Source organism: Hyla sarda, chromosome 7 (genome assembly GCF_029499605.1).
Source record: "Hyla sarda isolate aHylSar1 chromosome 7, aHylSar1.hap1, whole genome shotgun sequence".
Classification (NCBI taxonomy): domain Eukaryota; kingdom Metazoa; phylum Chordata; class Amphibia; order Anura; family Hylidae; genus Hyla; species Hyla sarda.
Window position 1 is genome coordinate 229,638,107 of NC_079195.1, and position 23,128 is coordinate 229,661,234.

Here is a 23,128-nt window from a genome sequence, read left to right on the forward strand (position 1 = left end):
ACCACTGTCCTAGGCTGTTTGACTTATTAAGAAATTGCAATGTATATTAGAGTGTAAGATCCTGGGAACATCCCCCCACCCCATTTCATGTCCACACTCCCATGTCACATCCTCCATAAAATTTGTGCTGGGATGCGGGGGAAACATAAAAATAAACCTACTACTACTCCCAGCATGCCCAGACAGCCAATGGAAAAATTTAAAGAAACTGCAAAAGCGTAACACAAACTAGATTTTTCTTAAAGAGGGAACTCCAGTGGAAAACCTTTTCTTTTATATCAGCTGGTGCCAGAAAGTTAAACGGATTTGTAAATTACTTCTATAAAAAAAAAATCCCAATCCTTCCAGTACTTTTCAGCTGCTGTATAATACACAGGAATTTCTTTTCTTTTTGAATTTATTTTCTGTCTGACCACAGTGCTCTCTGCTGACACCTCTGTCCATGTCAGGAACTGTCCAGAGCAGGAGCAAGCATCTCCTGCTCTGGACAGTTCCTAAAATGGACAGAGGAGTCAGACAGACAGGAAATTCTAAAAGAAAAGAACTTCCTGTGTATTATACAGCAGCTGATAAGTACTGGAAGGATTGGGATTTTTTTTTATAGAAGCAATTTGCAAATCTGTTTAACTTTTTGAAAAAGCTTGTCAAGCAACTGCCCCGCTGCCTGCTTGGACACATACCAGTCCTGCTGTGTCCATGAGTCATCACCTATGTCATGGACACACTTCCTTGATTGACAGCTGTCAGCGCAGGGCTGTCCTCCCACTGTCAGCTTGTGTCCCGCTACTGTCAGTGAGGACATGCTGGGAGTTGTAGTTTTGCTAATGGAGATGTGAGCAGACAGCATACTGAGGGAGGGGGCGGAGTCCTGCACAGTGAGGCCACGCCCCCTCCCTTAGAGATTAATTCAGACTAATTAGCTAAATTAAAAGTGTAATAAAAAAATAAATAAAGGTGCTAGACACATAAAATGAGTGATATATTTAAAAAAAATGTTTTTTAGTTGGATCTGACGGGTACGCTTTAAAGGGGTATTCCAGGAAAAAACTTTTTTATATATATCAACTGGCTCCAGAAAGTTAAACAGATTTGTAAATTACTTCTATTAAAAAATCTTAATCCTTTCAGTACTTATGAGCTTCTGATTAGAGATGAGCGAATTTACAGTAAATTCGATTCGTCACGAACTTCTCGGCTCGGCAGTTGATGATTTATCCTGCATAAATTAGTTCAGCTTTCAGGTGCTCCGGTGGGCTGGAAAAGGTGGATACAGTCCTAGGAGACTCTTTCCTAGGACTGTATCCACCTTTTCCAGCCCACCGGAGCACCTGAAAGCTGAACTAATTTATGCAGGATAAGTCATCAACTGCCGAGCCGAGAAGTTCGTGACGAATCGAATTTACTGTAAATTCGCTCATCTCTACTTCTGAAGTGTAGGTTGTTCTTTTCTGTCTAAGTCCTCTCTGATGACACGTGTCTCGGGAAACGCCCAGTTTAGAAGAGGTTTGCTATGGGGATTTGCTTCTACTCTGGACAGTTCCCGAGACAGGTGTCATCAGAGAGTACTTAGACAGAAAAGAACAACGCAACTTCAGAAGCTCATAAGTACCGAAAGGATTAAGATTTTTTTTTAATAGAAGTAATTTACAAATCTGTTTAACTTTCTGGAGCCAGTTGATATATATATAAAGTTTTTTCCTGGATAACCCCTTTAAGTTAGTGGAATGTCCTCATTGTTTCTCTCAGTCCAGCTTTCTGCTCCAGGTCTGGGAAGCTCCATCTTGCATTGTGTCTCTGTAGTTCTATATTACATTAATGTTAGCCTGCTGTCTGCACACTTTTTTTTTTCCATCCAACAACTGAATTACAGCATTAAGACCCCTGAAGAGCTCAGTGAAATATTTCTTACACAACTGATATCCTATATTGTAGGTCTGCACCATCATCTCCCGACATCTCGCCCCAGTCCTCTCCCCGGCCTCATCGGACCAATGACCGTCTCTCTATACTGACCAAGCTGGTGAGGAAGGGGGAGAAGAAAGGTCTGTTTGTGGAGAAGATGCCTCTTAGGATATACCAGGTACGGCACGGAGACATATTCAGGGGGTCTATTGTGTTATGGGGGGCGTCTTTCATCTTCTAGACCAGTGGTCTCCAACCTGCGGACCTCCAGATGTTGCAAAACTACAACTCCCAGCATGCCCGGACAGCCAACGGCTGTCCGGGCATGCTGGGAGTTGTAGCTTTGCAACATCTGGAGGTCTGCAGGTTGGAGACCACTGTTCTAGACTTTTGCAACAACTTTAAGGGGTACTCCGGTGGAAAACTTTTTATTATTTCTTTTTTTTCTTTTCTTTTTTAATTTTTTTAACTGGTGCCAGAAAGTTAAACAGATTTGTAAATTACTTCTATTAAAAAATCTTAATCCTTCCAGTACTTATCAACTGCCGTATGCTCCACTGGAAGTTGTGTAGTCCTTTCCACTCTGACAACAGTGCTCTCTGCTGCCACCTCTGTCCGTTTCAGGAACTGTCTAGAGCAGGAGAGGTTTGCTTTGGGAATTTGCTTCTGCTCTGGACAGTTACTGACATGGACAGAGGTGTCAGCAGAGAGCACTGTGGTCAGACTGGAAAGAACTACACAACTTCTTTTCTTTTTGAATTTCCTTTCTGTCTGACCCACAGTGCTCTCTGCTGCCACCTCTGTCCATTTTAGGAACTGTCCAGAGGAGAGGTTTGCTACAGGGATTTGCTCCTACTATGGACAGTTCTTAAAATGGACAGAGATGTCAGCAGAGAGCACTGTGTTCCAAAAAGAAAAGAATTTTCCCATGTAGTATTCAGCAGCTAATAAGTACTGGAAGGATTAAGATTTTTTTTTTTTTTTTTTTTTTTTTTTTTTTTAAAGAAGTAATTTACGAATCTGTTTAACTTTCTGGAACCAGTTGATTAAAAAAAAAAAAAAAACATCTCTTGTGCTCCTAGTAGGTTATTATTTACCTTTAATATATGATTATTTTTTATTTATCTGCTTAACGTACAGATGGTTAGAGATGAAAATCTCAAATTCATGAAGAATCGGGACGTTTACAACACGGACTATTTCACTTTCGTGCTCTCCCTGGCTTCAGTGAACGCAGTAAGTAATATGAAGTGTATATACAGTGAGTACTCAACATACAATGGCCTCAACATACAATGGTCTTTTCTGGACCATTGTAACCTGAAACCAGACGCAACATACAATGCTACAGACAGTCCAGATCTGTGAAACGTGTCAATGGTCGGAAGAACTGACCAATTAGAATAGACATTTCACTGGTAAAACCCCTGTATTACTGAAGTGTATGCACTGACTGGTGTCTGGTAGCGCCCTCTATAGTACAGGGAGGTATTACATGTTCTATACTCTTTACCTGTATTACTGAAGTGTATGCACTGACTGGTGTCTGGTAGCGCCCCCTACAGTACAGGGTGATATTACATGTTCTGTACTCTTTACCTGTATTACTGAAGTGTATGTACTGACTGGTGTCTGGTAGCGCCCTCTACAGTACAGGGAGGTATTACATGTTCTATACTCTTTACCTGTATTACTGAAGTGTATGCACTGACTGGTGTCTGGTAGCGCCCCCTACAGTACAGAGAGGTATTACATGTTCTGTACTCTTTACCTGTATTACTGAAGCGTATGCACTGACTGGTGTCTGGTAGCGCCCCCTACAGTACAGGGAGGTATTACATGTTCTATACTCTTTACCTGTATTACTGAAGTGTATGCACTGACTGGTGTCTGGTAGCGCCCCCTACAGTACAGGGAGGTAATACATGTTCTGTACTCTTTACCTGTATTACTGAAGCGTATGTACTGACTGGTGTCTGGTAGCGCCCCCTACAGTACAGGGAGGTATTACATGTTCTGTACTCTTTACCTGTATTACTGAAGTGTATGCACTGACTGATGTCTGGTAGCGCCCCCTACAGTACAGGGAGGTATTACATGTTCTGTACTCTTTACCTGTACCAGGGTTAGCTGCTCCTTTGGATACCAGGTGGGGGCGGCTCCTTGTTACTCTTTTAGGACACTGTGTGTACTGTACAGGACCCTGAAGAAGCTCCTCTCCTCTACATAGACAGTGATTACAGCTCCCAGCAGATCTTTATTACGTTTATATGGAAGGTTTTGCTTTATTTGTATTAGTATCTACTTATTTTTCTTTAATCTTCACCTTTTCCTATTTTTAAATGACATTTTGGGGCTTCAGAACAAATGATCAGGTTTCCATAGAGTTCTGGTCTCAACACACAATGGTTTCAACATACAATGGTCGTCTTGGAACCTATTAATATTGTAACTTGAGGGAGCACTGTGTGTATGTGTATGTGTATATGTGTATGTGTGTGTGTGTGTGTATGTATGTGTGTGTGTGTGTGTGTGTGTATATAATATATATATATCTATATATATGTATATGAGACCAGCACTTGTTATGACATCTTGTACATGGGTTTGCTTCATCATTGCTTCTTTGTTTTCATGTTTCCCCTATAGACAAAGCTCAAGCATCCAAACTACCCCTCAATGGCCAAAGTCAGTGCCCAGCTGGCCATCCAATTCCTCTTTCACACCTATCTGCGGACAAAAAGGAAACTCAGGTATGAAATTGGAGACACTAAATGTTAACAAAAATTTTTCTGTTCACTGACAACTAGCAGACTTATTGCCTATAGCCAAATATGTGTTACAATAACTATGACTCCCTTTTCTGGCCATGTCTCATGTCCATCTTTTGTTTCATGCCATATTCTGTGTGTTCGGTTGCAGGGTGGACACCGAGGAATGGATCGCCACCATAGACGCCTTGGTTTCTAAGAGCTGCGAAGCCTGCCAGTGGCTGGTGGAATATTTTGTTGGATCAGAAGGCAGAGAACTCATCAGGTAAGTTATAAGTGAAGCTTCACCTTGTACATCCAGATTTATTCTTAATGTAACTTTTTATTACATTTTTGCTTTGTTTTTGGTACAAAACTCGGAATCCCCTGCATAGTTAGGCTGGGTTCACACTACGTTTTGTACTTACGATTCCCGTATACAGCTGGGAGGAGAGGGGGCGGGGCTTAATCGCGGCACCTGCACTCAGCCGTATAGGGGAACCGTATTTAATGTATGTCTATGAGCCGACCGGAGTGAACCGCAGCCTACGGTCGGCTGCGTTTTCGGCCTTATGCGGTTTCCCGACCGTAGGCAAAAACGCCTTCGACCACATTTTTGCCTGCGGTCGGGAAACCGCATACGGCCGAAAACGCAGCCGACCGGAGGCTGCGGTTCACTCCGGCCGGCTCATAGACATGCATTAAATACGGTTCCCCTATACAGCCCCCCCGCTCCTCCCAGCCGTATACAGGAACCGTAAGTACAAAACGTAGTGTGAACCCAGCCTTAGGGATATAATTCTTGCTACCTGCAGCCACCATTAAGGAAAGTGTACGGCGCACTGTTCTATTATTGAATCCCTTGTGTAACACAGTGTTTCCTGGTCGCTCTTCATTGGGGGACACAGACACTTATGGGTATATGCTCTTACCACTAGGAGGCGCTGACACTAGGGGCAGGATATACCCGCCCACTGGAAGTGAGGTCATCAGTTTTAGCTTAGTGTCAGTAGGAGGCAGACACAGGTCTCGGAGCTCCCCAGACATGGTCTTTTTTTTTTAAATTATTTTCTAGTAAGGGCTGTTTAGTTAGCTTTTTTTCCCCTCCCCTTTGTTTATCATTTTCAGGAGGGGGTTTAGGAGCATGGCGCTACCTGTTCCCCCATATGCCCCAAGGGGCACGGAACATGAGTATGGGCCGTCAATTCCCTTGGCTGCAAAACCATATACATGTGCATATGCATACATATGCATGTGTTTTGTTTTCCCACTAGAGCAGTTTTTCCCAACCAGGGTGCCTCCAGCTGTTGCAAAACTACAACTCCCAGCATGCCCGGACAGCCTTCGGCTGGGAGTTGTAGTTTTGCAACAGCTGGAGGCACCCTGGTTGGGAAACCCTGGTGTAACAGTCCCTATTGGTGAATCTAGGCACCCAGCATGCTACATGTATCTGTGTATGATGGATATATACAGTGATCCCTCAACTTACAATGGCCTCAACATACAATAGTTTCAACATACGATGGTCTTTTCCGGACCATTGTAACTTGAAACCAGACTCAACATACAATGTACAGACAGTCCAAATCTGCGAAACCTGTCAATGGCCGGAAGAACTGACCAATTAGAATAGACATTTACACCTGTACTACTGAAGTGCATGCACTGACTGACTGGTAGCGCCTCCCCACAATACAGGAAGGTACTACATGTTCTGTATTACTCTTTACCTGTGCCACGGTTAGCTGCTCCTTTGGACACAGGTAAGGGCGGCTACATTTTGCGTGTACTGTACAGGACCCTGAAGAAGCTCCTGTCCTCTTTATAGACCAGTCTTTCCCAACCAGGGTGCCTCCAGCTGTTGCAAAACTACAACTCCCAGCATGCCTGGACAGCCTTTGGCTGTCCAGGCATGCAGGGAGTTGTAGTTTTGCAACAGCTGGAGGCACCCTGATTGGGAAACACTGACATAGACAGGGATTTACAGCTTCCAGCAGATCTTTCTTACTTTTACATGTAAGGATTTGCTTTATCTATATTAGTTATCTACTTATTTCTATTTAATCCTCACTTTTTCTTATCTTTGGATGACACTTTGGTAGCTTCAGAACCAATTACCAGGTTTCCATAGAGTTCTGGTCTCAACATACAATGGTTTCAACATACAATGGTCGTCCCGGAACCAATTAATATTGTAACTTGAGGGACCACTGTACATGTGTGTAACATACTATTTACCTATTGCCTCCATGTTTTACCCCTGACAGGGTCTTTCTCCTAGAGTGCAGTGTCCGAGAGGTCAGATGTGCTGTGGCCACTGTTCTGGAGAAGACACTAGATGGCGCTTTACTTCACAGAGACAAGGTAATTATGATGTTCTGCCTGCCGGGGGTGGGGGGGGGGGGGGTAATAGACCCTAAATAAACCCAAACTCTAATATATTTATGTAATCTTCTAGGTTAATGGAGTTCACCTACTGATAGAGATGCTGCTCAATCTGCTGGACAAAGATGTCCCCGAAAACTGCAAGAACTGCGCTCAGTACTTCTTCCTCTTCAACAACTTTGTACAGAAGGTAAAATGGCAGATCCATGGCGCCCTGCAATAAACAGACCGGGATCTTTCAGCTTTACGTACATCACATAACAGTCCATATCACGTCTATTACTAGTGTCCTAACCCAGGGTATTCCTATGGCGCAGTGTTCTCATACCTGTGGCTCTCCAGCTGTTGCAAATATACCACCACATCAGCATGCCAGGTCAACTTTAGGCCGTCAGGGCATACTGGGTGTGGTGGTTTTGCAACAGCTGGGGAGCCCCAGTTTGAAGAACACTGCTATAGAGCATGTTACCGAAGGCCGGGTTCACACCACGTTTTTGCAATACAGTTCCCATATCAGGTTTTTGATAAAAAACTGATTCCTCAAAACCTGACTAAACTGTATCAAAACGTGTGTACAAATTTTAATCCGTATCCGGTTGCATCCGTTTTTTAAGGGGAAAAAAAATCGTATGCGTTTTTAACTTTTCACTCAATTATGAATAAAGTTTCACTTGTTTGATTGAAATTCCGAGAGAGAAACTGTGCAAAGTAAAAAAAATAAAAACTTATGGTGAAAACTGAAAGGAACCGTACGCACCTACGCTTCTGTACGGTTCCCATTAACTTCCATGTTAATAAATTTTAATAATAAAATACGTATACGTTTCAATATGGTTTTTCATCCGGACCAAAAACCGTGGTAGGTTACAGTTTTGCGTACGGGGAAAAGAAACTGACAAAACCATACAGGGTGCAAAACGGACACAACCGGATCTTTTGGCGAACGGTTTTCAGTACGGTTTTCACATTGAAAATGTATACGGGAACTGTATTGCATAAACGTGGTGTGAACTCAGCCTAAATGGGGGCTTGACTTAGAACACTTTGAGGTGTTTCTCTAGGAAAGAATGGATGTTGAAGGGAATAGCCCGATTTAGGTGCCTTGTTGGGGTGTAAGGGTGTTAGAACTGCGTTGTCCTTGCAGAGTTGGCCCTTTTGTTTCTAATGACTGACATTGCTGTCTCTAAAAAGACAAGACTTTTAAAGGGGGGAGGGGGTTTACTAAGACCAGACCGGCGTTTCATAATCCTGCTGCTGTTGGATTCAGCCGAATCAATAAATGACGCCTCTTAATAAATCTGCCACTTAAGCAGCTCCCATGTGCTGCACGTAGAAATCTACGCTTTTAACCACGTAAACCACTGTTTTCCAACCAGTGTGCCTTGGTCAGTTGCAAAACTATAAGTCTCAGCATGCCTGGATAGCCATTGGCCAGTGTTTCCCAAACAGTGTGCTTCCAGCTTTTGCAAAACTACAACCCCCAGCATACCTGGACTGCCTTTGGCCAATGTTTCCCAACCAGTGTGCCTCCAGCTGTTGCAAAACTACAACTCCCAGCATGCCCGGGCAGCTATTGGCCACTGTTTTCCAACCAGTGTGCCTCCAGCTGTTGCAAAACTACAACCCCCAGCATACCCAGACAACCTTTGGCCAGGGTTTCCCAATCAGTGTGCCTCCAACTGTTTCAAAACTACAACTCCCAGCATACCCGGACATCCTTTGGCTGTCCGGGTATGCTGGGACTTGTAGTTTTGCAACGGGTGAAGGCACACTGGTTGGAAAACCACTGGCCTTAGGCGTAAATTTTTTTTATATTATTATTATTATAATTTTTATTTTATTTTTTTTCCAAACACTGGTGTAAAACCAATAGTAAGACCCATTTAATGTTTGTCATTTACTCCCGTAAATCGGTGCATTGTGATGCAGTAGACGTCAGTCTAATGTATATTTCCTCCCGTATTCAGCAAGGAGTACGAGCCGTCGATCTCCTATTGAAGTACTCCGCCTTGAGACATTTCATCAACTTCCTTCTCGGCCCCAATCGGAAAAACAACCAGGTAAAAATTCATACATTTTCCGCACCCCAAGTATATCCTGTGTAATAGACTAGGGGGACAGTGTAAACCAGACAGTCTGAGAGAGGGAAAGATTTTTAGCAGTGTCTCAGGCACATTTTTGTCCTAAGTTTAGACGCTTTTTAAGTTGGCTCGCAGTCACAAGCGGACACACAGAGATATACGGCGGCAGCAGGGAGCTCACTCTGCAACAACTCTTTGTCGGCAGTGCATCCGCAGCGTCACATACGCTGCAGATGCGATACGGTGTGAACGTACCCTAAAAATGTGTATTACATGTATTCACAGAATCGGCGGTGGAGCCCGGCACAGGCTCGTGAGTTCGGATTCTTACACAATACGATAGCGCTGCTGGTTCTACATTCTGACGTTTCTACCCATCTGACCATAGGTAAAAGGTTTTTTTACAGAGCTGTACTCACTATTCTGCTGGTGAGATCACTGTGTACATACATTACATTACTTATCCTGTACTGATCCTGAGTTATATCCTGTATTATACCACAGAGCTGTACTCACTATTCTGCTGGTGAGGTCACTGTGTACATACATTACATTACTTATCCTGTACTGATCCTGAGTTATATCCTGTATTATATTCCAGAGCTGTACTCACTATTCTGCTGGTGAGATCACTGTGTACATACATTACATTACTTATCCTGTACTGATCCTGAGTTATATCCTGTATTATACCCCAGAGCTGTACTCTCTATTCTGCTGGTGAGATCACTGTGTACATACATTACATTACTTATCCTGTACTGATCCTGAGTTATATCCTGTATTATACTCCAGAGCTGTACTCACTATTCTGCCGGTTAGGTCACTGTGTACATACATTACTTATCCTGTACTGATCCTGAGTTATATCCTGTATTATACTCCAGAGCTGCACTCACTATTCTGCTGTTGGATCAGTACATGAGTGACATGTTTGTATTACACATTACTGATTGATGTTATTGATCTCGTATCAGCTCCGGTGAAGCCTCTGGTCAGCACACACGGTCCTCTGTTGCCGCTCCATTCAGAGGTGGAAGCATTGATGTTTATGCCGGAGGGGAAGCCTTACTTGCTGGAGGTAGGTAGCAGTCACATGTATGTATGTCGGGATTCTTCTTTGGTTTTGGGCTCTCATCAGTGCTCTCCTCCTCTTCTTGCAGGTGATGTTTGCGATGCGGGAGCTGCCCGGGTCCCTCTCCGTTCTCATAGAGATGGTGGCATACTGCTGCTTCTGTAATGAGAGATTCTCCCTCACCGCTCTGAACTTCATTAAGGTAAGTGACACCGCCATACAAGTGTATCGCCTGACACTCACACTCACTCACACATACACACACATCCCCTGTAAGGACCTCACTGAGATCCCTGCCTTCACTATAGACAGGACTTTGCTACTCAGGGTTTGGGGCAAAGTTAAAGAGGACCTGTCATCATCTTGTTAAATGTTATAATCCTCCCAGGTCACTGCCCCCATCATGATAAACCGCCCCCCGGCCTTTATTTTTATTATTTTTTAGTTTTCTACCTTGATATTGCTCTGTATTTTCTGCTCAGTCTCAGTCAGATTCACAGACTGGGAAGGGGCATTCCCCAACAGGCGTGACATCATCTGAAGCCATACAGGGGAGAACTTCCTCCCTCACTCTGCTACACACAGCCCAGAACAGTTCAATGTGAGATGAGCTATGATTGGCTAAGGCTGCGCACACACCCCTCAGCACTACAGACTGCATTTCCTGATTTTGGACTTCTGCCAAGCCAGCAAGAGTCCAAAGTCCGTACAAGAGATGAGGGGGGGGGGAATGTGATCTGGACAAGTAGAGATTGCTATTTACAATTAATCACTAGGTGATCATTAGTACCCTAAATTTACCATCCACTAATTAGTATAAACACCGTACATAACATACTTTTTAGATTTTAAAAGCTATATGCACCTCAAATGGCCATTTACCCTATAGCTCTTGATAAAGCCAATTGTTGGTGGCAAAACGTCGGCAGGGCAATGTGTGCATAGTTTTTAAAATCAACAGTTAGGTCCATAAGATATCCAATTCTATTAGTTGAGGACTGCAGTTGTAACAATAGTACGTGTTTTCACTCTATTAGCATGTAGCCACATTCTGTATTGGTTACAAATTACTGTGATATCGTGGATGAGACCTAGCTGTTTGAGTATTTTAACAGCTGGCAAATAAGTTATGTTTTACGGTGTAAATACTAATTAGCGGATGGTAAATTTAGGGTACTAATGATCACCTAGTGATCAACTGTAAATAGCAATTGAAATATTTACCCTCCATCCATAGGTCCAATTTGTTTTATTGTCTGGACAATAGGGAGACACCTAGTGGCAGTTTTAATAAACACAAATAAAACATAGAAAACTTCTTTAGATTTCTTATTTACCATAAGGAGTGCAATTTCAAAAAATACCGTATTTTTTGCTGTATAAGACGCACTTTTTCTCGCCCAAAACTGGGGGGGAAAAGTCGGTGCGTCTTATACGGCGAATACACCCCTATCGTGGCGGTCCCTGCGGCCATCAACGGCCGGGACCCGCGGCTAATACAGGACATCACCGATCGTGGTGATGCCCTGTATTAACCCTTCAGACGCGGCGATCAGAGCTGACCGCCGCGTCTGAAGGGAAAGTGACACTAACCCGGCTGCTCAGTCGGGCTGTTCGGGACCGCCGCGATTTCACCGTGGTGGTCCCGAACAGCCCGACTGAATAGCCGGGTTAGTGCTTACAGGACACCGGGAGGGACCTTACCTGCCTCCTCGGTGTCTTCTCCGTTCAGGGATCCCCTGTATGGCCGGCGCTCTCCTTCCTTGTCATCACGTCGTCGCGTTCGTGCGTCGGCGTGCGTAACGACGTGATGGCGGCGACGGAGAGAGAGGATACCCGGCCGGCAGCAGAGACGTTCCAGCGCAACGGGGACACGGCGACATCGATGGAGCGACATCCAGGGCAGTGGTTGACGGGTCCAGAGCGGCGGGGACACGTGAGTATTACCTCCTATGCAGTGGTCTTCAATCTGCGGACCTCCAGATGTTGCAAAACTACAACTCTCAGCATGCCCGGACAGCCAACGGCTGTCCGGGCATGCTGGGAGTTGTAGTTTTGCAACATCTGGAGGTCCACAGGTTGAAGACCACTATTGAGTTCAAAATCTTTATTTTTTTTAATTTTGCGCCTATAAATTATACGCCAGTGCGTCCTATAGGGCGAAAAATACGGTAGTTATAATAATAGTGCCCACTTAAAGCGGGAACAAGTAAGCTAGTAAAGAAAAACTAAGAATAATATTAATAATTTTTAATATGTAACGTTTTCCTCCAGAATCAGCTGGAATCTGCTCCTCCTCATGAGCTGAAGAACATGTTCACCCTCCTACATGAGATCCTGGTATGTAGACGCCTCCTCAGTGTCCTACAAGGATTCTTCTTGCCCATAGTAGTTCCTAATTTTTTTTTCTTTCCCTTGAAGGTAATTGAAGATCCCATCCAGCTGCAGAGGCTGAAGTTTGCTTTCGAGTCGGACGGGTTGCTGGGTGAGTGTCAGGATTCTGTGTAATGATCTGTGCGCAGCTTCCACGTTTATCCAACTTTTCCAAATTCCCATCAGGGCTCTCACCCCTCCGGGACTAATAATCCCCAACTAGAGAACCCCATAAATTGTATTATGTAAAACTTCTCTTTATTATTTCTTCATAAAAATACAAAAGTGTGACAGAAAACAAAATATACACATATAATTTAATATCACAGCTTCTGGATCATTGATTAATGGAGTTCATGCTCCTATTATATCTTTGTTGGTCAACCTAATAGCTCCCTGCTAGGAATTTCCTCCATTGGATTTATTGATTTTCCAACATTAATATTTTGATCCAGATATGCTGCTAATTAAAAATGCACCACGTTAACACCCCCCGACGTTTCGCCGGCCGTAACCGGCTTTATCAAAGGCGCCTTAATCATTGATCCAGAAGCTGTGATTTTAAATTACTTGTGTATATTTTGTTTTCACACTTTTTTATTTTTAAGAAAAAATAATAGAGAAGTTTTATATAATACAATTCATGGGGTCCCCTAGTTGGGGATTATTAGTCCTGGAGGGGCTAGAGCCCTGATGGGAATTTGGAAAAATTTGATTATAATACCTGGGAGTCCCCTTTGGGAGATTTAGGTATAGGCTTCCATGTTTATGACCCGTGTACACAAGGATCCCATAGTGATATCTAAATGTAATAACTGGGCCCTGTCAAGAACGGCCATCAAACTTTTTTATTTTTTCGAGTTTGACATCCGTCATTTTGATGGGGGGCAACAGCGGGTCCAGACGGACCCTATTATGGTCAATAGGGTCCGTCAGGCGCCGCTGTTTTTTCAGGGGAGTAGCGGGAGAAAAAGTTATAATGGGAGTGTGAATGGTTGTCTCATTAAAGCCAATAAGATGATTTGCTGATCATTGTTGCTCTTCTGTCCTGATAGTTTGTTACAATGTATCAGTGCAAGTAAATAATCTAAAAACGGTTGTCTCCAAACTGTGGACCTCCAGCTGTTGCAAAACTACAACTCCCAGCAAAATTTTCTCATCACGTTATATCCTCCAACCACCACTAGGAGGGGCTGTTATCAAACTAGTATGCAGTGAACTCCTCCTAGTGGTGATTGCAGGTAGAAACCATATTCTCATTCTCCCTGAAACCACCATTAGAGGGAGCGGTTATAAGACTTGTATGCAATCGGCTCCCTCTAGTGGTGGTTGAAGGCTGCAAAAAATAACTAAATCATTGTGTTAGTCTATGGCAGGGTTTACCAAGCAAGGTGCCTACATCTGTTGCAAAACTACAACTCCCAGAATGCCCGGACAGCCAGCGGCTGTCCGGGCATGCTGGGAGTTGTAGTTTTGCAACAGATGGAGGCACCATGGTTGGGAAACACTGGTCCCCATTATGGATGGAGATCAGGGGTCCCCTTTATATAGAGGTTTTCTGCACTCGGGGAGTACTAGATGAAACTTGTACTATTTATTTTTTATTTTATTCTCAGGGCAGTAAATCTCTGGATCAGTTGTACATAATTTCTAGAACTTTATGATATGTTTTTCCTCTTCAGGATCTCTCATCTTCCTCTCCTTTATCCACAGCATTGATGCATCACAGCAATCACATTGACAGCAGCCGCTGCTACCAGTGCGTGAAGTTCCTCGTAACTCTGGCCCAGAAGTAAGTCTGAGGCCGTGTGTGGATTGTAAGCTCTTCGGGTCAGACATCACTTTCCTCAAGCTCTTACCTAAAGGAGAATTCCACAAGATAGGGGATAAGTGGCTGATCGCTTGGGGTCTTGGCCGCTGGGGCCCCCGACGATTTTATGAGCGGAATCCAGCGCTCAGTGAGGAGTGTGTGCTGCAGACGTGTGCGCCAAAAAGACCCGAGTACAGCATTGCGGCATCATCGCCTTTCATAGAAATGGGGTCCCTGGCTCACTAAAAGAGCCCTGGACTTTGCGGGGGTCCCATCGGTTGGACCTCCTGCGATCAGCTACTTATCCTCCATAGGATAAGGTAATTATGGCTGGAGTTCTCCTTTAGGTTGTGTTCTTTTAACCGTTTCATGATGCAGCCAAATTTTTATTTATTTATTATTATCTTTCCTCACATTTTAAACATTTTTGCGCCGTGATCTGTAGTTTTGGAGTGATCTGTTTTATGAATATTTTTATTTTTTATTCATCTTGCTAGGGATCCTATGTTTCGAACAATTCTGCACACATAATGATTTATTTTTTATTTTTATTAATTTAAAAAAGAGAGGGATTTTAATTTTTATTAGGGGAGGAGCTTTTTATATTTATATAAAAAATAAATATATCTATATATCTAGAGAGAGAATATCTCAATGTCTAAAAAAGTAATATAAATAAATATATACTCTCCACCCTGACAGTCTGAGAGCAGAGTTGTCAGATTTATTACTGGATAGTTTACCACCAGTTTTGGGTGATCAGATTTTTCCAATGATCAGCTGTAAATGTTTCTGCCGTGAAGTGAATTATTTTTTATTTTACTTTTCCTTCCTGAAATCAGTATTTACATCCCTGTGCACAGTTACTATAGCCCAGGTATAGGTAACCTTCAGCACTGCAGATGTTTTGGACTACATCTCCCATGATGCTCTTAGAGCCAAAATGATGCCAAAGCATCATGGGAGATGTAGTCCAAAACATCTGCAGCGCCAAAGGTTGCCTGTGCCTGCTATAGCTGGTCATCCGTGCAGCAGATTTGTGCTCTATATAATGTATGGAAAGGTGTTGACCGTAGAGGAGAGGCCCCTCAATTACTATTGTCTGTGTTTGCTGACAGGGGCGCTGCTGCTAAGGAATATTTCAAAGAAAACTCTCAGCACTGGAGCTGGGCCGTGCAATGGTTACAGAAGAAGGTGAGGAGGTGGGGAGGGCTTCATCCTGAGTCGCACATTCAGGTTTGTGGTACACGCCCCCCTCCGTATGATTGACAGCCCGGGTCATTGCTCTGCTCCGTCTGCTTAGGGAACAGTGTTAACGAGCGCTGTCAATCAAACGCAGGGGATGTGGTTACAGAAAAGACGATGGGACCAGGTAAGTATTAGCTCCCCACCCAGGGTACTACTTACAGGGCCGGCAGGGAGACTTACGAACATCCCTGTGGGCAGAAATGTCCTCCGGGGATGGTGAGGGTGAAGATTTTACCATACAAAAGTGTTAAAGGAAACAGAGCATCAGATTTTACCATAATCAGTGCAACAAAACAAAAAAAATATGAATAAAATCAATTGGCTCAAAGCACATAAATGCTTCCGTCTGGGCCCCTGTTCGGACCTCCCTGTTTTTTTGCGCAATGATATCATCGGGGTTCAGATAAATTCCAGTTCCATCTGAGTGATAAATAAAAAGACCAAAAAAATAAAAATGTAATTATTGTGCAGGTTACAGACACCAGAGTCCTGTGCGGGGACGTAACAATTGCGCTCATGGGAAATTACGGAGAGGAGGGGGAAGAATTGGAGGTGAATTCATGAATCAAGAAACATGGTATAAAATATGTAACAAGGTAAATTCTCCAGCAGTGGTCTCCAAACTGTAGACCTCCAGATGTTGCAGAACTACAACTCCCAGCATGCCAGGACAGCAGATAGTTTTGCAGCAGTTAGATGCTAAACTACAACTCCCAGCATGCCTGGACAGCCTTCGGCAGTTTAGCAACAGCTGGAGGCACACTGGTTGGTGACTGATACAGTGACAGTGATACAAGAGATCAGTCAGACCCTTTTGATCAGGTGATCATTTTTCTTTTTGGGACAGGATTATATTCATGAAACGAAAAACAGCTAATTTCACAATCAAAAACAACGCCACCCCTGTTCTACAGGATAACAGGTCACTGCAGCAACTTAAAGGGGTACTCCGCTGCTCGGCATTTGGAACAAACTGTTCCGAACGCTGGTGCTGGCGCCAGGAGCTTGTGACGTCATAGCCCCGCCCCCTCATGACCTTACACCCGCCCCCTCATTGCAAGTCTATGGGAAGTCTGTCACGCCACCTCCCATAGACTTGCATTGAGAAGGTGGGGTGTGACATCACGAGGGGGCGGGGCTATGATGTCACCAGCTCCCGGCGCCAGCTCCAGCGTTCGAAACAGTTTGTTCCAAACGCTCTTCAGCGGAGTACCCCTTAACGACAGGACGTAAATGTATGTCCTGGTGCCCTGGTACTTAACGCACAAGGACGTACATTTACGTCCTGTACATGACCGCCAGCACCGGAGTGGTGCTCATGTCATTCGCGGCAGGTCCCGGCTGCTATCAGCAGCCAGGGACCCGCCGGTAATGGTGCACATCAGCGATCGTGCTGATGCCGGCCTTTAACCCCTCAGATGCCGTTATCAATACAGATTGCGGCAGTGCGGTCGGTAAAATGGATCATCCTCACCTGCCTCCGTCCGTCCTCAGGGGTCTTCTGCTCTGGTCTGAGATCGAGCAGAAGATCGCCAATAACACTGATCAGTGCTATGCCCTATGCATAGCACTGAACAGTATTAGCAATTAAGTGATTGCTACAAACAGTTGTATTGAAGTGTGGGGGGAGGGGAGGGGGGGGGGAATTGAAAAATCCCCTCCCCAAAATATCTCTGCATGCATAAATGTCCCAACTATCAAAATATAATGTTATTGATTCCGTACGGTGAACGGCGTAAACATAAAAACGGTAAATTGTACAGCGTGAAAACAAAACCTTCCAAAATTTGCAAAATTCCGTTTTTCTTTTCAATTTCCCCACACAAAATAGTAGGTTTATTTGTATTTTGTAATACGTTTTTATGGTAAAGTGAGTGATGTCATTACAAAGGACAACTGGTTGCGCAAAAAACAAGCCCTCATACTAGTCTGTGGATGAAAATATAAAAGAGATGATTTTTAGAAGGCGAGGAGGAAAAAACGAAAATGCAAAAATAAAATTGGCCTTGTCCCTAAGGACAAAATGGTCTGTGTCTTTAAGGGCAACTCCACGTTTTGCAGATGTTTAAATGACAATTATCGAATGCATTATATCAGGACGTTGTAATTTAAATGGGCACTGTCATGAAATTTAAAAAAAATTATATGTTGTAGTACTTAAGTACTACAACATATCTCTAATATAGTTTAATTTAAAAAAGTGATTTTAAGCCAGTTTAAAATCACTTTTAAATTCGGCCACTAGGGGTCGCCCTCCTAGTGGCCGAATGCATTAGGCAGTGACGTCACTACAGAATTTCGTCCCCTTTGAGCCTGGTAAATGAGTCGAAATTCCAGTCACTGCGGTGCTCGCTCCCGCCTGTCAATCAAACAGGCGAGAGCGAGCACAGTGAAATCCAGGGCTGCGCATTGGCTCCCTGGACACACACACTGGCCGCCTCCCTGCTGCATATTCTCCCTGCAGCAGGGAGGCACATGGCTCTTGCCTCTTCTTACAGCCGCGGCTCCAGTGGGGATACGCTGCCTCCTCACTGCTCCTCGCAGCTGTGTCCTGTCATTACCGGGGGGAGCGCGTTATACGGGGAGGGGGACGCCATTTACAGGAGGGCCCATCACACATTGAGCAACAAGCGTGTGCCTGGCTTCCTGTCATGCTCCTACACTCTGGTAACTCTCTCTATGGTTCTGGAGGACTTTCAATCCTCCAGAAACATAGAGACAGTTTCCAGAGTGTACGGGCATGACAGGAAGCCGGGCACACGCTTGTTGCTTGCTACGGACCCCCACTCATGCTCAGGCACAGGTGAGGGGGGGGGAGGGGCCATATTGGTCAGGGGATGGGTGTCTTCCAACACAGGGTGCCTCCAGTTGTTTCACCACTACAACTCCCAGCATGCCCTGACAGCAAATAGATGTCAGGGCATGCTGGGTGTTGTAGTGGTGAAACAGCTGAAGGCACCCTGTCAGGAGAACTAAGGGCGGAAGTCGGCCCCCCAGCAGGCATCAGTGACGTGGTGCCTGCTGGGGAAGTCTGTCTGGTAGTGAGCACACTACCAGGCAGACAAAATGCCATTTTTAAGATAATAAAAAAAATAAAAATAAAGGCAGGGAGGGGATTAGGGATAGATGGGCAATAGGCAGGGACAGGGGAAAAAAAGAGGATGGTGGGAGCTACCCTTTAATAGCAAAATGGAGCAGTGTTTCCCAACCGTCGTGCCTCCAGCTGTTGCTAAACTACATCTCCCAGCATGTGCTGTCCGGGCATGCTAGGAGTGACTTTGATACAGGGGATCAGTCAGACCCCTTTTGATCAGGTGATCATTTTTCATTGTGGGACAGGGGGTTATTCAGGAAACAAAAAACATCTAATTTCACAATCAAATATGGTAAAATCTGATGCTTTGGTTCCTTTAACACTTTTGTATAACCTTAATAACTGCGCTGATGACCTTTTTCTGTGTTTTCTGCCGTCAGATGTCGGAGCACTGCTGGGCGCCACAGAGCAACGTGTCCAACGAGACGTCAACCGCCAAGACCTTCCAGCGGACGATCTCTGCGCAGGTAGGTGGAGATGGATTGGTTCATGTATTATATACAGGTAGCAGCCCGTGTGTGATGTGTAAACGATATCGCCGCTAAACGCCGTCTCTCTGCAGGATACCTTAGCCTACGCCACCGCCCTGCTGAATGAGAAGGACCAGTCTGGGAGCAGCAACGGCTCGGAGAGCAGCCCGGCCAATGAGAACGGAGACAGGAGCATGCAGCAGGTGCGGAGCTTTGCGATTGGATAATTGGGGTCAGTGCAAATAATGGTGTCCTATGCATGTAGGTGACACACATTGCAGTTCTTGGTCATGTGACCTAATGACCACAGGACATCATGGTACAGATGTTGGCCCAAGAAAATGAAGTATTCCTCACAGGAAAGGATTGCAGTAACACAGGTTTTGCTATACACATGTTTATTCCCTTTGTGTGTATTGGAACTAAACCAAAAAAGGAGGAAAAAAGCAAATTGGACATAATGTCACCAAACTCCAAAATTGGGCTGGACAAAATTATTGGCACCCTTAACTTAATATTTGGTTGCACACCCTTTGGAAAAAATAAGTGAAATCAGTGTCTTCCTATAAGCATCAATAAGCTTCTTACACCTCTCAGCCGGGATGTTGGACCACTCTTCCTATAAGCATCAATAAGCTTCTTACACCTCTCAGCCGGAATGTTGGACCACTCTTCCTATAACCATCAATAAGCTTCTTACACCTCTCAGCCGGAATGTTGGACCACTCTTCCTGTACAAACTGCTCCCGGTCTCCTATTGGACGGCGCCTTTTCCCAACAGTAATTATAAGATCTCTCCACAGGTGATCAATGGGATTTAGATCTGGACTCATTGCTGACACTTCAGAACTCTCCAGCGCTTTGTTGTCATCCATTTCTGGGGCTTTGTGACGTATGTTTGGGGTCATTGTCCTGCTGGAAGACCCAAGACCTGGGACACAAACCCAGCTTTCTGACACTGGGCTGTACAGTGAGACCCAAAATCCATTGGTAATCCTCAGATTTCATGATGTCTTGTACACATTCAAGGCCCCCAGTGCCAGAGGCAGCAAAACAACCCAAATCATCACTGACCTCCACCATATGTCACTGTAGGTTCTGTGTTCTTTTCTTTGTAGGCCTCATTCTGTTTTCTGTAAACAGTAGAATGATGTGATTTACCAAAAAGATCTATCTTGGTCTCATCTGTCCACAAGATGTTTTCCCAGAAGGATTTTGGTTACTCAAGTTCATTTTGGCAAAATGTAGTCTTGGTTTATTATGTCTCTATGTCAGCAGTGGGGTCCTCCTGGGTCTCCTCCATAGTGGGGTCCTCCTGGGTCTCCTCCATAGTGGGGTCCTCCTGGGTCTCCTCCATAGTGGGATCCTCCTGGGTCTCCTCCATAGTGGGATCCTCCTGGGTCTCCTCCATAGTGGGGTCCTCCTGGGTCTCCTCCATAGTGGGGTCCTCCTGGGTCTCCTCCATAGTGGGGTCCTCCTGGGTCTCCTCCATAGTGGGGTCCTCCTGGGTCTCCTCCATAGTGGGGTCCTCCTGGGTCTCCTCCATAATGGGGTCTCCTCCTGGGTCTCCTCCATAGTGGGGTCCTCCTGGGTCTCCTCCATAGTGGGGTCCTCCTGGGTCTCCTCCATAGTGGGGTCCTCCTGGGTCTCCTCCATAGTGGGGTCCTCCTGGGTCTCCTCCATAGGGGGGTCCTCCTGGGTCTCCTCCATAGTGGGATCCTCCTGGGTCTCCTCCATAGTGGGGTCCTCCTGGGTCTCCTCCATAGTGGGGTCCTCCTGGGTCTCTTCCATAGTGGGGTCCTCCTGGGTCTCCTCCATAGTGGGGTCCTCCTGGGTCTCCTCCATAGAGTTTCATTTCATTTAAATGTGGACGGATAGTTTGCGCTGACACTGATGCTCCCTGAGCCTGCAGGACAGCTTGAATATCTTTGGAACTTGTTTGGGGCTGCTTATCCACCATCCGGACTATCTTGCGTTGACACCTTTCATCAATTTTTCTCTTCCGTCCACGCCCAGGGAGATTATCTACAGTGCCATGGGTTGTAAACTTCTTGATAATGTTGCGCACTGTGGACAAAGACAAATCTAGATCTCTGGAGATGGACTTGTAACCTGGAGATTGTTGATATTTTTCCACAATTTTGGTTCCCAAGTCCTCAGACAGTTCTCTTCTCCTCTTTCTGTTGTCCATGCTTAGTGTGACACACACAGACACACAATGCACAGACTAAGTGAACTTCTCTCCTTTTTATCTACTTTCAGGGGTGATTTTTATATATTGCCCACACCTGTTACTTGCCCCAGGGGAGTTTAAAGGAGCATCACATGCTTGAAACAATCTTATTTATCCACAATTTTGAAAGGGGGCCAATAATTGTGTCCAGCCCATTTTTGGAGTTTGGTGACATTATGTCGAATTTGCTTCCCCCCCCCCCCCCCCCTTTTGGTTTAGTTCCAATACACACAAAGGGAATAAACTTGTGTATAGCAAAACATGTTACTGCAATCCTTTTCTGTGAGAAATATTTTATTTTCTAGAAAAATTTCAGGGGTGCCAACATTTACGGCCATGATTGTGTGTATGTATATATATATATATATATATATATATATATATATATATATATATATATATATAATATGTAATTTTTAGTATATTTCTTTATAACTATTAATCTATTTCCAGAGCCCGGACTCCCCAATGATCCTTGGAGATTCAAAAAGTGACCTTGAAGACGTAGATCCTTGAATCCAGGTACAAGAGACGAGGAGATTCTCGCCACGCTGTGAAAACAAACGCACTTTGAAGACATTTTCCTCCGGGGCCCGCGGCTCAATGACTGGAGGGGGGGGGGGGAGGGGGTCCCTCTCAAAGTCTCCCGGACATTCGCAACAACAAAGCTCCTTCCCCCTCCACCGCCAAGGTCATTTCTAAAAAAAAAAAACAACAAAAAAAACGGTCGCAACAAGGAGAACTTTAATCTTATTGCTGCAAAAACAACGGATACAAAGTATTTTTTTTTTCCTCTTCAGAATTTTATGAAATGAAACAAACAAAACCGGCAAGTGGCTGAATTTAGAATAATTTTTTTTTTTTTCGTGAGCATTAAAGGAGTGAATGTACAATCGTTGCTTTTTTTTCTGTAATGCTGCGGAATTTTTATTTTTTTTTGTTACTTTTTTTTTTTTTTTTTTCGTTTTATACAAAGTGTAACAACATCATCCTGGAGCTGCATCCGGCAACTTTTTAAAACTTTCGATATTAGGAATATTAAAATGATGTACAAATACGTGTAAGAGACTAAAAACTTGTACAAAATTTAGTTTGGAATCAATCTTTTAAAAGACGAGAGATAAAGAAAAAAAAAAAAAAAGACAAAATCGACACTTTGTATTTAATGTCTCCTATAATTTATATAGTGCCATAGGAATCAACGCACGACGATTTGATTCATGTTACAGATTTACAATGTTTTTAATGCATGTTTTCCAAACAGTGTGTCTCCAGCTGTTGCAAAACTACAACTCCCAGCATGCCCGGACAGCCGAAGGCTGTCCGGGCATGCTGGGAGCTGTAGTTTTGCAACAGCTGCAGACACACTGTTTGGAAAACAATGTCTTAACCTGTAGCTCTTCAGCTGTTGCAACATTTGTAATAAGTTTGCAACATTGTAGCGAAGCAGCGGTTTTGCAGCATGTCCGGGCATGCTGGGAGTTGTAGTTTTGCAACAGCTGGAGACACACTGTTTAGAAAACAATGTCTTAAAGGGTTACTCCGGTGGAAAACTTTTTTTTTTTTTTTTTTTAATCAACTGGTGCCAGAAAGTTAAACAAATTTGCAAATTGCTTCTATAAAAAAAATCTTAATCCTTCCAGTACTTATTAGCTGCTGAATACTACAGAGGAAATTCTTTTCTTTTTGGAACCCAGTGCTCTCTGC

General features: G+C 44.2%; 1 protein-coding gene across 4 annotated transcripts in view; it reads left to right on the forward strand.

Moving 5' to 3' along the window:
- Window positions 1-22,697, forward strand: part of USP24 (ubiquitin specific peptidase 24) — a 123,411-nt gene extending 100,714 nt beyond the window's left edge. For 3 of the 4 annotated variants that reach the window (XM_056533008.1, XM_056533009.1, XM_056533011.1), the window contains exons 51-67: window positions 1,933-2,080; window positions 3,043-3,138; window positions 4,552-4,655; window positions 4,825-4,938; window positions 6,920-7,016; window positions 7,111-7,227; window positions 9,005-9,097; window positions 9,404-9,506; window positions 10,096-10,199; window positions 10,282-10,395; window positions 12,468-12,533; window positions 12,615-12,678; window positions 14,280-14,358; window positions 15,495-15,570; window positions 19,099-19,185; window positions 19,281-19,391; window positions 21,875-22,697. In XM_056533008.1, coding sequence (XP_056388983.1) covers window positions 1,933-2,080; window positions 3,043-3,138; window positions 4,552-4,655; window positions 4,825-4,938; window positions 6,920-7,016; window positions 7,111-7,227; window positions 9,005-9,097; window positions 9,404-9,506; window positions 10,096-10,199; window positions 10,282-10,395; window positions 12,468-12,533; window positions 12,615-12,678; window positions 14,280-14,358; window positions 15,495-15,570; window positions 19,099-19,185; window positions 19,281-19,391; window positions 21,875-21,937 — 1,636 coding nt within the window. In that variant the 3' untranslated portion in view covers window positions 21,938-22,697. Of the gene's footprint in view, window positions 1-1,932; window positions 2,081-3,042; window positions 3,139-4,551; window positions 4,656-4,824; window positions 4,939-6,919; window positions 7,017-7,110; window positions 7,228-9,004; window positions 9,098-9,403; window positions 9,507-10,095; window positions 10,200-10,281; window positions 10,396-12,467; window positions 12,534-12,614; window positions 12,679-14,279; window positions 14,359-15,494; window positions 15,571-19,098; window positions 19,186-19,280; window positions 19,421-21,874 lie in introns of all 4 variants that reach the window. The other variant, XM_056533012.1, reaches the window with a different exon arrangement.
- The last annotated feature ends 431 nt before the right edge of the window (window positions 22,698-23,128 follow it).